Raw genomic sequence first — 14,130 nt, 5'->3', positions numbered from 1 at the left:
CAACCTACAGAGGTGGAAGAGGTGTCAGTGGAGTTGACTGCTGGTCGGTAGACTACAACCTACAGAGGTGGAAGAGGTGTCAGTGGAGTTGACTGCTGGTCGGTAGACTACAACCTACAGAGGTGGAAGAGGTGTCAGTGGAGTTGACTGCTGGTCGGTAGACTACAACCTACAGAGGTGGAAGAGGTGTCAGTGGAGTTGGCTGCTGGTCGGTAGACTACAACCTACAGAGGTGGAAGAGGTGTCTGGAGTTGGCTGCTGGTCGGTAGACTACAACCTACAGAGGTGGAAGAGGTGTCAGTGGAGTTGGCTGCTGGTCGGTAGACTACAACCTACAGAGGTGGAAGAGGTGTCAGTGGAGTTGGCTGCTGGTCTGTAGACTACAACCTACAGAGGTGGAAGAGGACACACTCCTATTCAAGATCACACCATTTCAATTCCCTTTTCTCTAACTGCACTGCATTTGTAGTCACAGTAGATTAAATGCACATTTCAAAATATTTTGAAAATAAGAGTTAAGTCCACGACACATACCAGTGACCCCCCCAACCCAAGATAAACAAGCAGTAGGCCTATGGGGTGAGGGTGCAACCAGCAACAGCATCCAATTTGCTCTGCCTCTTCCTGCGACAGTGGTTTCATCTCAGATTGGACCCTATTCCAATCTGTGACCAGGGCCAATAGGGCTCTGGGGAATAGAGTGCCATCTGGGGCAGACACACTCTGTAGAACTCCCAGGCTCTGTAGCTAACCCAGAGACACCCAGAAGGACCTTTCACTTTGGTCTGCCTGGCCTGGTTGCTCTGCTCTATAGGATCTAGAACCAAAGTGGTGCTCTGTTTGTAATAGCTGCCAAGCAGATAACACAGCACTTAGTCTCCAGTGCTTAATGGACTTTTTATGGGCTAGTCTTGTGATCGTGTGACCTATGGCATCCTGGCCTCTCAGTGTCTCTCTTGGTAAACTAGATCAGAAACATGCCGCTCTCTCCTTTGTCTTGGGAGAGCGATAGAGAGTGAAAGAGAATACTACAGTTTTTCTATTTATCAGAGAACAAGGACCTCCTTGATTTTTGATGACCATTTCACCCCTTAACTGAAGAGCCACTTCCATCTACAACGTTTTACTGTATCCTGGAAGCACTTCCCTTCTTGCTTCTATAAGTGTTCTGTTTTTCTGACACGCTTTGGAAGGCCTCTCCTACCTCAGGGTTAACTCAGTGTTATATTGGCAAACTTTATAGGAAACGTCTACACTGAGTGTACAAAACATTATGAACACCTGCTCTTTCCATGACAGACTGACCAGGTGAAAGCTATGAGCAATTATTGATTCCACTTGTTAAATCCACTTCAAATCAGTATAGATGAAGGGGAGGAGACAGGTTAAATAATCATTTTTAAGTCATGAGACAACTGACATGAATTGTGTATGTGTGCCATTCAGAGGGTGAATGGGAAAGACAAAATATTTAAGTACCTTCATGAACAGGGTATGGTAGTACATGCCAGGTGCACTGGTTTGTGTCAAGAACTGCAACACTGCTGGGTTTTTCCACACCCAGCATTTTCCCGTGTGTATCAAGAACAATCCACCACCCAAAGAACATCCAGCCAATCTGACAACTTTGTAAAGCATTGGAGTCATGGGCCAGAATCCCTGTGTAACGCTTGACACCTTGTAGTTCATGCCTCAACGAATTGAGGCTGTTCTAAGAGCAAGAAAGGAGGGGAGCAACTCAGTATTAGGAAGGTGTCCATAATGTTTGATATACTCTTGTGTATAAGCACCACTATTGAATTCTATAGGCTTACTACACAACCACCTTCAGCCAGTCACGTGCACTCTGGCTCACTCCTCCCCGTCTGGTTGGCTGGTTGCATAAGGCAGCAATAGAGATGCTCCACTTCTGGTCTTCACCCATCTTCTCCTCTGTATGCACAGCACATTGCATTGCTCATTTTGCTTGACCTATAGGAAGAAGCTATACTGTAGCAGCCAGTCACAGTTCCTGTGCATGCAGAATTCACACGCACTTATGTTAAAATCAGGGCCAGGTGTATTATTTAGTAAACAATGTAGCAAAAACATTTAGCAACAAATAAGCATTTCTTATTGGATAAATCCTGGTAATTTCCTCCCCATTTCAGCCATTTGTTTCAGTTTGGTTCCTAGTGAATACACCCCAGTTTACACTCTTATTTCCCCCAAAGAAAAGCAGTCACCTACAGACATGAATGAAAGTATGTGGGACAGCTTAATAAACACACCTCAGACATCTTTGCTAGAATACATATTTGTACTGTGATGCAAAACTTTAAAAAGTGCTTACCCTCTAACGAAGAGGTTAATAAAAATATAGAGTGATGTAATTATCTAGATCAGTCTCATCAGGCACCGTGTCTTCCTCCTGCTAACAAACAGACAGTACAGACACCTCCTGCTAACAGACAGACATCTCCTGCTAACAGACAGTACAGACACCTCCTGCTAACAGACAGACATCTCCTGCTAACAGACAGCCGTGCCAGGCTTTAGAGTAGTGGGTTAAAAAGCAACCCAATATCACTGGAAGGAAACATACCTATAATCTCTCACCTTTTATTAAACATTAAAACAGATACAAATAACACCGGAACATTCTATCCCTCCCCATGTCAAGAGTAAATAAACCTCACCACAGGAAGAGAAAAACAAAAACAAATCAATGATCAGGATCAACACAGGTGACGTTGCAGTGAGGTGAGTGGCGACTAGAACTAAGAATCATCTGAAGTCTCAGTGGTCTATTGTTGACGAGTGTGGTCGTTAAGTATAACGCGGGTCATTTCCTTGACAACGCCTGGGTCTGCTTTCCATGACGACGTGTGCTAAGGTAGCACCGATATCGTCATGGTGATAGCTGTAGTGGTTAGTCAGCCTACTGAGTGACAGTGACTTGAGAGCCTCCCCACACCTCAAAACATCCACTGTCTTCTAGCCTAGCCATCTAAAACATTAAAAGAAAGCTACTTTAACAAAAGGCAGGATCACAGATGCAACATGACTCCCATCTTACAGACAGTGTAGTCTAGTACTCTGCTGAGATGATCTGTCACATCACGGCTGGCTGCGCTCTCTTGGCTTTGACCAAATACACACGTCTTGACAAGCCCTGGGGAGAGGGGGGGCAAACCGACACACCCCAACTACATGGTAGTAGTCTTGTATGGAATAGACCCTGGTAAAGCTATGGATGGGGGGGGGGGACTGTTCCCCCGCCCCTATTGGCCCTCCTCCTCATCCTCCCGCAGGAACTGGAAGACAGAGGAGAAGTCTTTGCCGGCGTAGCCCCGAGCACACATCATGCGGTATATCTGGTGGGCCAGGGAGCCCAGAGGGACAGGGGTCTTGGTGTTGGTGGCTGTAGTCTGGGCTAGCCCCAGGTCCTGAAGAGGAGCAACACTCATTAGCTCTCTGCCATCACCGCTTGTTGTACACAGCACCGTTAAAACCTGTCAAACGCACATCTCTTTCGAGTTACATGAAAGTTAATACTATTGACAGAGACATTAACTAAAATAAAGTCACAGGAAATTAAAGAGGCCCTGAAGAACCATCTTCTGTGTCACTCAAACATTTGTGTACTAAACGTCTTGAGAGAGAGGGATGGAGTAAACGAGAGTGAGGGAGAGACCCACCTTGGCCATGAGTTGGGTCCCGAAACCTCCCTGGTAGCCGTTTCCAGAGGGGACTCCCTCCATGACACCAGGTACAGGGTTGTAGGTGTCACTGGACCAGCAGCGGCCTGAACTCATGTTCAGGATCTTAGCCAGTAGCTTAGGGTCCAGACCTAGTCTGTCAGGGGCCAGGAAATCACAAGCATAAAAAATAAAAAAAAACATTTATTTTACAAGTTTAAGGTGGGTTACTGTGTACCATTTCTCTGATTGCTGGTTAGTCATAACTACAAGTAAAGGAGAGACAACATGTAGACAGTTGATAGAGTAGGAGCTACATAAAAATATAAAAGGAGATTTTCCATTGGATAGTTACTTTAAGAGAGTGACTATAGTGGTAGTGTTACAGCTCTGTACGATACCAACAGCATGGTTCTGTTCAACAAGCGTTAAGTGCAACAAGACATTTTGTTGGAGATGAGATCTCTGCTGTGAATGTATTGGCAATACTCAACCTGATGCCAAGGTTCATGGTCTCAGAGGTCCCGATCATGCCTATCGCCAGCAGCATATTGTTGCAGATTTTGGCTGCCTGTAAGAAAGTCTCCTGGTTACATCCCATGTAGTCACATGTCGTTTTGTAATAATCCACCCATAATGCCCCTAGTAGGAATGTAATGTGTGTATCCCCAATGGCACCCTATTCCCTAAAGTGGTTAACCTTTGACCAAGGCCTCGGGGACAGGTAGCCTAGCGGTTAAGAGCATTGGGTCAGTAACAAAAAGGTTGCTGGTTTGAATCCCTGCACTGACTTGGTGAAGAGGCACTTAACCCTAATTGCTCCTGTAGGTTGCTCTGGATGAGAGCGTCTGCTAAATGACCCCCCCACACATTTTTTTGAGACACAGGTCATGTAAGTGTATACCTACCTGTCCAGTGCCAACGGCTCCACAGTACACCACGTTGGCTCCCATACAGGTGAGCAGCTCCTGGGCCGCAGTAAACTCCTCCTCTACTCCCCCCACCATGAAGGTCAGCTTCCCCGAGCTGGCAGCCCCCACACCTGGAGAAAAGAGGGTGAGATGCACATCCTAAACCTGAGAATATCTGACGAAGACGTCGGTGAAGTGGAAACGTTGTACATTTGGGTGCATAGCACGCACCAGACAAGCACACGCACACTTATAAAACATGGCGGTTTCATTAGAATAGTATGTCTGTCAGTCACTGTTGTTGCGTCTCAAAACTGTTATGAGGTAACCACAGAAAGATTGATGCAAATCTAGAGCACTTTCCTAAACAGCAGCTTGTTTCCTTGTCAAACACCCACCAAGTTTGGCTGAGAAAGTAATTCCACATAAAATCAACAAATGAAAAATGAGGCAAGCCCTAGACTTGTGGATTATTTCAATAGCAATAGTTTCATACTCAGTCAAACAAGGTTGTGGGGAAAGGGAGCTAAACTTTTATAGACAAAATTAAGTGGCAGTAAAAAGCTGGCTGAGAGAAAGAGATGTCTCAAATCCAATGACAAATGTGGGGTAACCAGTTAAAAATATATAATTCTTAAACGCATTAAAAACTTAAGCTACACAGCCCCAAAATGCAGAGATAAAAAAGGCAACCCTTTCATTTCTGTAGCCAAAGTTACAGTTCCTCGGCCTCTCTGCCATAATAATGAGAAGTGTGTGTGTGACTGCATCTCTGCCATCTCACACAGCCTGGGAACCAACACACACACCAATTACAGAGTCTCTAAGGACATGTATTACAGTGAAAGTGAATGTGTTTGTTGGTGGCTATGCAGCTAGAGTTCTGTGGTCAAACGTTTTCATTCCAGTCAGCACAGTAGCCTTTCATGATAAACATTTCCCAAGGCTTCACGTACAAGTTCAATTGATTTTAATTCAAATGTATAAGAAAACAATAGTATATTTCTGTGTCGTAATGACTGGATTTGGGACTAGGTTATTGTATGAGGACTACGCTGACAGAGCAGGGGAGCGTTCCAAAATAGAACCCTACTCCCCTATATCGTGCACTACTTTTAACTAGCTCCCTGTGGGCTCTGGTCAACAGTAGTGCACTATATAGGGAACAGGGGCCCATTTGGGCTGCATCCCAGGTTTTGTGGCTTTCCTATTATTGGTCCAGAAAACAAGGCATTCCTTCCAACAGTGAGTCTGCTGCCAAACCTCTCTGACGCACTGTGGGTTCTGGCTGGAAGAGGCAACACATGAAGGACAGAGAACCAGAGGTCTCTCAAAAGCACAGGGAAACAGCCTGATTAGAGACCACCTCTCACAAAGTAAGTCTGGGTTGGAGAAGGTACTCTGGATACATCCACACTGGGCTACAGCAAAGCTCCTTGCTGGATTCAGAACAATCAGAGTTGGAAGTCCTAAACATGATGTGTGCTTCTGGGTTTGTGTGGTCTCCTGATCAAAGGCTCAAGTCTGGGTTACAGTACCATCATCTGGGTAACAATGACACCAGTCTCATCGCATTCCCCTGTGCTCTATTACGACCATGCAACTCGTTTTGTCTCCCCCCCACCCACCACATACGAGAGGTTTCAGTTCTGACCATGTTCAACCACCGGCATTCCAGCACAGTATCAAGGTAGTAACATGCTGCAATACTTGACTAACCAAACACACACCTATGTGACCTGCAGCCACCCAAGTTCAACGTGGGAAGCTGGACAGCCTTAATCCATGAGCACTGCCACAGGAAGGATGCATATAAATCATTACTAATCTTTAGGGCCTGATGGTAAAATATGCCAACATCAACTCAAAGTGGCTTTCCTCAAGTTAAAAGGCTGAGTTCAAACACACAGTGTGTGTAGTGTGTACGACAGTGTGTGTTTCCTCTGAAGACTGTGATAGTGTTTTACAGCTTGGAGCCTTTCTGAAGGTCAGTATGGCTCTTCCTCATCTTCCCTACCCCCCACAGTGTCTGAACACCAAACAGCAACCTATTCCCTATTTAGTGCACTACTTTTGACCAGGGTCCATAAGGTACTCCGCCTCCTCTTTATGACCCAGGCCGTCAGGTAGGTCCTCCTCCTCTTCTTTATGACCCAGGCCGTCAGGTAGGTCCTCCTCCTCCTCTTTATGACCCAGGCCGTCAGGTAGGTCCTCCTCCTCCTCTTTATGACCCAGGCCGTCAGGTAGGTCCTCCTCCTCCTCTTTATGACCCAGGCCGTCAGGTAGGTCCTCCTCCTCCTCTTTATGACCCAGGCCGTCAGGTAGGTCCTCCTCCTCTTCTTTATGACCCAGGCCGTCAGGTAGGTCCTCCTCCTCTTTATGACCCAGGCCGTCAGGTAGGTAAGGTACTCCTCTTTATAACGCAGACCGAACCATCTATATGAGAAGCAGAGAGACTGAATGGATTCACCATTTTGTCGGCCATTTTAACCTGAACCAAGGCCCACATGGGAGTCTGCTGTCCTGGGTAGAGTTACCAGGTTGTCAGGAAAAATACAAATCGGTCCTCCTCCCAGTGGAATTCATAGAGAGACACACGTGTGGCAACAGAGACATGAGTACACATATGATCATGACAGAGATGTTTCTCTTTATATAACTTGGTCAAATGGTTTGCAGTAAAAAGATGTGTAATTGTTGTGAAATTGTACTATGAGAGAGCTGCATTGGTAGTAGACTTTAAAAACCACGTTTTCAGAAAATGAGGGGCACAAAGAGTTTTTCGGGCTGCTGGGATCTGAGAACGGAGCGTTTGGGTGGAAGGGTCAACGGATCAAACTCCAGATGCGGGGTTCTTAAATAATCCACATCATGGGCCACAAATGTGCTAGAGAGCTCCATCTACTAAATCTGGTCCATTTCAACAATTAGGGAGTGGAGAGGCTGGTCCTCTCCGATTGCAGCAGAGACCCCCCCAAGGTAATGCTGCGTCCCAAATGGCACTCTAATCCTATGGGCCCGGGTCAAAAGTAGTGCACTATATTTATTTAAATGTTTTGTTATTTAACTAGGCAAGTCAGTAAAGAACAAATTCTTATTTACAATGACGGCCTACCCAGATGACGCTGGCTCAATTGTGCGCCGCGTTATGGGACTCCCAATCACAGCCGGATGTGATACAGCCTGGATTCGAACCAGGGACTGTAGTGATGCCTTTTGCACTGAGAAGCAGTGCCTTAGACTGCTGAGCCACTCGGGAGCCCTATATAGGGAATAGTGCCATTTGGAGCACAGCCTGTATTAGTCCTTACCTCCTGACACAGGCGCGTCCATAAAAACTGCCCCCATCTTCTCCGTGGCCACGGCCATCTCCTTGGAAACGGCTGGGTCGATGGTGCTGGAGTCGATGAGTAGCGAGCCTTTCTTCACCTTCCTGTAGAACAGCAAAGTACCCACCTTATAGTTTAAAACAACAGTCTGAAGGGTTTCTGTTGAAGACAGATAGCTAAGTGACTTGACTTTGACTTGATTCTTTTATTAGGGCTCTGGTCAAAAGTAGTGCACTATAAAGGGAACAGGGAGCCATTTGGGACACAGCCAGTGAGTAATCGAGAGCGAGGGATCTTACTTGAGGATACCGTTGGGCCCAGTGTAAACCTCGATGACGTTGGGACTGGAGGGCAGCATGGTGACGATGCGGTCTGCCTGGTCTGCCACCTCCGCAGGGTTATCCACAATCTGACAAAACAGGGATTTATTCATTAGGGCACGCCGTAGCAAAATGTTTCAAATACAAAAACTAGCGTTTCTTATTGGACAAGTTCAGGTAGTCCCTCCCTGTTTTAGTCTGTTGGTGCCTCATGAATAAGCTACCCCCCAGGCAAGCACAACCATTATGATTCAATTAAGAAGTAGATTGGCACTGACGAGAGTAAAATCTTATGGACTCAATTTGTTTGGACACTCATTTAAGTGGTTCCACCTATCTAATCGATTTTAGTCATGGTATTTTGTTTGTTTTTTGAGCACCTACCAGCTGACATCACATCAGAGAGCTATGGCATGCCATCAGCTGGCGCATTTCGCACAATGCGCTGCCATTAGCAAACAAGCAAGCTAGTTTTTTTTGTCCCACCTGGGCACCCAACTCTTGCAGTTCTTTGCAGGACTCAGGGAAGACGTCAGTGGCGATGACGGGGTATCCGTGCTTCAGCAGGTTCTTGGCCATGGGTTTTCCCATGTTCCCCAGGCCAATGAAACCCACCTGGGTCTTAGAGGCCATGGACCTGCTGGAGACTGGGAGGTACAGGGGTGTATTCATTAGTGCAAACCTGTGCAACCTGTAGCGAAACATTCCAACGAAAACTAGTGTTTCTTATTGGACAAGTTCAGGTAGGCCTAGATCCCTTACCTATTGGTTCCTAATACACCCCAGGAACAACTTGTAATGAGACTAGACTACTACCAGAAGCCTTTTGTTATACTTTCAACCAAGCTGAGACAGCTCTAATACAGCCTTTCTGTGTAGGCCTTCACTAATAAAAATAAATTGTCAGAATGTAAAAAACTATAGTCTCTTGCGAAATACTGTTAAACGGCTCCCTAGTCCATTGAAACATCCAGGACACTTCTAATCTAGGCCTTGCCGTTCTGTTTCAATGAAATCCAAACATAACCCAGCCCTATCAATAGTTACCCAAGACCTGTATACGACATCGCAGTGGGTAATGTCAGAGGCAAGCTTGATAAAACTAAATAGGACCAAGGAAAGTTGTCCAGACATTTCTACATTGATTCCGTACATTCAATTTTTCCTGAGAATTAATTTAATTTCAAATCCTAAACCATTTGATATGAAAATCCACTGTAGCCCTTGTAGTGCCAAAGTCAAGCTAATGCCAACACGATAATTGCATATCAAAGCAGTAAACAAGTAGAGAACTCATTCACCATTTCCTATAAAAGCAGAAGTATGAAGGCTGAAAGTAGAGGTGTATTGGCCAAAGGGCATTTTATAAATAAACTGTGGTGTGTAAATGTGTGTGAGAAGAGGGGGGCGGGCAGGCATCCAGGCCTCTCACATGGCTGGCTCTCCCAGCCAATCTTCATAGTGGCTTCAGTGGAAAGAGACACCTGACCTGCCACTGTTGGACTGACGCCGCGTTCACTTGTTAGTTGGAACTAGGAAACTCAGAAATGTACGACTCGCTAACTGATTTTAGTCATACATGTGCCACGTTCAACGAATCAGCAAGTCGTAAATGTCCGAGTTCCGACTAGCATTTGTACGCGGCACAAGGCTACTACCACACACACAGAAACTGCAGCACACAAAACCCCATGGCTGCGTCTCAATAATCTCTACTTCCTCCTGAACTGTGTCCTCCCATGAATGTAAAGGCATTAGAATGGTGTAGGCATGGGCTAGAGGGAGTTTCCATGTACCAGTCAACTCCATGAAAGGACATGAACAAGAGCATACGTCGAGAGATTGTTGGGACCCAACCCCGGTCTTGTGTGGTAGACCTACTGCCATTGCAATGAAGGTCACTGGCCCTTAATCATGACTCAGTTCCATTACACAGCAGAGTCATTGGAGAAAGGGGTCTTCTATATGGGGGAGTTTTGTTAAGTGCCCAGACTGAACATTAACACGCATCGATTGTGGTATGGTTTTGGAAGCATAAAGGTTCTTTCATATCAATGAGAATATACACACACACACACGTATACAGTGAGCACCATAATTCATTGGACAGTGACCATGTTTTGTTATTTTGGTTCTGCGCTCTAGCACTTTGAGTTTGAAAGGATACAATGACAATGAGGGTGAAGTGCAGACTGTCAGCTTTAATTTGAGGGTATTTTCATACATATCGGATGAACCGTTTAGAAATGTCAGCACCTTTTGTACATGGTCCCCCCATTTTAAGGTACTACAAGTATTTGTTGAATTGGCTTCACAGATGTGTGTCGTTAGGCAGGTGTATTAATTTGTGTCGGTAGTGAATGCAGGAGAGCTGTTGATGAATAGTATTGATTCTAGACTTTGCTATTGCCTTTGGAGGTTGTTGTTGGGGTGTGACAACATGAGGAAGACAGCAGTGTTGATGCAAATGAAGATGGCCGTCATAAGGCTCAGAAATGAAAATCAATCAATCAGGAACATTGCAAAAACCCTGGGCATGCCCAAGTCAACAGTTTGGTTCATCATTAACAAGACAAAAACAACAGGTGAACTCAATTATATCAAAAGACCCAGTAGACTGAGGAAGACCACTGTAGTGGATGACGGGAGAATACTCTATGGTGAAGAAAACCCCCCCCCGACAACAGCCCAACAGATCAAACACACTCTCCTGGATGCAGGTGTAGATGTGTAAAAGTCTACCATACGTAGAAGACTACACCAGCAGGACTAGACGGTACACTACAAGATGCAAACCACTGATAAGCCTGAAGAACAGAAAGGCGAGATTACAGTTTGCTAAAAAGCATCTAAAAGAACCCCAATAGTTCTGGGAAAAAAAGTATTGTGGACAGATGAGACAAAGATAAACATGTACAGGAGTGATGGAAAAAGGAAAGTGTGAAAAAAAAAAGACATGCCCATGATCCAAAGCATACCACCTCATCTGTGAAACATGGTGGAGGGGGTGTTATGGCTTGGGCCTGTATGGCTGCCAGTGGAACAGGCTCACTTGTCTTCATCAATGATGTGACTGCAGACAGAAGTAGAACAATGAATTCTGAAGTATACAGAAATATTTTATCTGCTCAGATAAAACCAAATGCCTCCAAACTCATTGGACGGCACTTCATCATGCAACAAGACAATGACCCTAAACATACTGCTAGAGCAACGAAGGGGTTTTTGATGGCCAAAAAGTGGAAAATCCTTGACTGGCCGAGTCAATCACCAGATCTGAATCCAATTGAACATGCATTTTACATGCTGAATAGGTGACTCAAGGAAATAAGTCCCCAAAACAAGTAGGAACTGAAAATGACTGCAGTACAGGCCTGGCAGAGCCAGGGAAGATACCCAGCGTCTGGTGATGTCGATGCATCGCAGACTTCAAGCAGTCATTGCATGCAAAGGGTATGCGACCAAATATTAACAATGAGTACTTTATTCTAAATTATGTTAAACTGTCCAATGTTTTTTGATGCCCGAAAATGGGTAGGACTATGTACAAAAGCTTCTATAATTTCTAAACAGTTAATCCAATATGTATGAAAATACCCTCAAATTAAAGCTGACAGTCTGCACTTCACCCTCATTGTCATTGTATCCTTTCAAACTCAGTGCTAGAGTGCAGAGCCAAAATAACAAAAAAGGGTCACTCTCCAATGAATTATGGTGCTCACTGTATATTTTAAAAAGGTTAAATTGATACACACCTTTATAAAGGTTAGTGTTTCAACATAGCCATATCTCCATGTTACAGCTCTTTGAACAGAAAACGGACAGAAGACAGACGACCACCTATGCTAATTAGCCATCTAGCATTCTCCGAACACCTGTGCCAGCGTATCTGTGCAAACCTGCTACAGTAAGAGCATCTTTTTTATATGAAGGATTCCGTCTTGCTGGTGTAAGGGCCATGTTTCAAAAGCCGCGATTGTTTAGCAAGCGATAATTATTAACGTTTCTAAACGTGAAAAAACAGCGTCGGGATTGTAGTTGACACAAGCCAGTTGTGGGCGAAGCTAACCACTGAAAACGGTAGGGAGAAGGCAGAATGCCGCCTAGAGTTTGAGAGCTAGGTGGTCACGTTGGGTTTTGGTAAGAGGAACCACCAGTGAGGACAGTAGGCTGGGTTATCAAGGTAAGGGTTGAGCTACCGGCGAGGACAGTAGGCTGGGTTATCAAGGTAAGAGTTGAGCTACCGGCGAGGACAGTAGGCTGGGTTATCAAGGTAAGGGTTGAGCTACCGGCGAGGACAGTAGGTTGGGTTATCAAGGTAAGAGTTGAGCTACCGGCGAGGACAGTAGGCTGGGTTATCAAGGTAAGAGTTGAGCTACCGGCGAGGACAGTAGGCTGGGTTATCAAGGTAAGGGTTGAGCTACCGGCGAGGACAGTAGGCTGGGTTATCAAGGTAAGGGTTGAGCTACCAGTGAGGACAGTAGGCTGGGTTATCAAGGTAAGGGTTGAGCTACCGGCGAGGACAGTAGGGGCACAGCACTGGTATGAGAATAGATGTAATACAAACATGCAGCAGAACAGACTAGCTATAGATGGGCTACATCTCAATGATCTGTACTGGCCTCACTCACCCGCTTTTCCTTTCCTTCCATTGTGCATGGGAGCTGGTTGATAAGCTGAAGCACTGGTTCCCAACCTGGGGGTACTAGGACCCCTGGGGGTAATTGGTCTATTGGTAAAAGGCACATGGGGGACTTCAGGGGTACCCCCGGGATGAGCAAAATACAGTAACTGGAAAAGGTTGGGAACCACTGAGCTAAAAGTTATTACTAGAAACACGGAAGAGTCTATAACAAACGCATACTGTACAGCATACATCCACAGAAGGCGTGGCATTATAATTGACAATATTTGTGCAAACAATCACCCTATTCAATAAACTCGCTTGGCTAAATAACTGACTTGGTGACAAGAGCTGTGGGATTTGACTTGACCCTCAACTTGTTACTTGTGCGAGATGCACACTGACACACCTTTGATTAGAACATTTGCTGGTGTTGGCTATCGGTCGTCCTGATAAACAACAAATGTTTCGATCAACCAACGTCCCATGACTTTAGCTAGCTAGCTATTTCTGCAAACTAACTAACGTTAGCAGAAGTGAGCGAGCCACAATAGCCAATGCTAATCAACTTGTGTTCAACGTTGATTTTGCACGCAGCGGCGTCATAGACGGAAATGGCCATCAAACAGGTCCTAAACATTGATGGTAGACATAACAAAAATATATCTTTAAACTCCTTACCCAAAGTAAAGTCAACATGTTTGAGGCTCCTTCCCAATAGGTTCCGAGACCCCCTTAAAACAGCGGCCATGCTTCTTTCCTTTCTGACCACGGATTCAGCGTGACATAATTAGGTGGGTTGTAAATGACACGTTTTCTGTCCAATCGCAAAGCCGCTTACGCGGGTTTATATGCGACGAGAAACAGTGGGGGCGGGACATCTGAACTGCATGAACTTGAAGGACATGGCTGATTTCAAACATCTAGCACTGAAATGCACAATCAGAAGTTAATAATACCATTTCAATGGTCTGCTCAGGCGGTGGAAACGCGTTTTCAATAGCTTAACCATAAAGAAACCTAACGTTATCAGCAAATACAAGTATTTCGCCACACCCGCTATAACATCTGCTAAACGCGTGTATGTGACTAATAAAAATTTGATTTGAAATAAACTATATAATAACGGCATAGGGGGCATACTGTACTGTATCATAATACGACGATCATGTTACATACAGGCTTTGGCAGTCAGGATTTCCCTAAATATGTCAAGCCCCCCTAACTATATCAAGTCTGATCGAGTAAAATGATATTATGAAAGAA

The 14,130-nt window shown here is 45.2% G+C and overlaps 1 protein-coding gene across 2 annotated transcripts; it reads right to left on the bottom strand.

Moving 5' to 3' along the window:
- Positions 1-2,585: 2,585 nt before the first annotated feature.
- Positions 2,586-13,677, bottom strand: LOC120040291 (3-hydroxyisobutyrate dehydrogenase, mitochondrial-like). Of its 2 annotated transcripts, none has more exons than XM_038985487.1 (8): positions 13,546-13,677; positions 8,727-8,887; positions 8,220-8,329; positions 7,903-8,024; positions 4,589-4,722; positions 4,175-4,251; positions 3,681-3,837; positions 2,586-3,494 (listed from the first exon to the last, which is right to left on the bottom strand). In XM_038985487.1, exons 1-8 carry the CDS (start codon positions 13,613-13,615, stop codon positions 3,264-3,266), a joined length of 1,062 nt encoding a protein of 353 aa, XP_038841415.1. In that variant the 5' UTR covers positions 13,616-13,677; the 3' UTR covers positions 2,586-3,263. The 2 variants fall into 2 exon arrangements, with proteins under 2 accessions (XP_038841415.1, XP_038841416.1); XM_038985488.1 differs by having other exon boundaries at positions 2,586-3,428.
- Between the last annotated feature and the right edge of the window lie 453 nt (positions 13,678-14,130).

The sequence above is a fragment of the Salvelinus namaycush genome, unplaced genomic scaffold (genome assembly GCF_016432855.1).
Source record: "Salvelinus namaycush isolate Seneca unplaced genomic scaffold, SaNama_1.0 Scaffold34, whole genome shotgun sequence".
NCBI lineage: Eukaryota > Metazoa > Chordata > Actinopteri > Salmoniformes > Salmonidae > Salvelinus > Salvelinus namaycush.
Note: the sequence above shows the minus strand (reverse complement) of the source record. Positions and strands in the feature narration are given on the sequence as shown.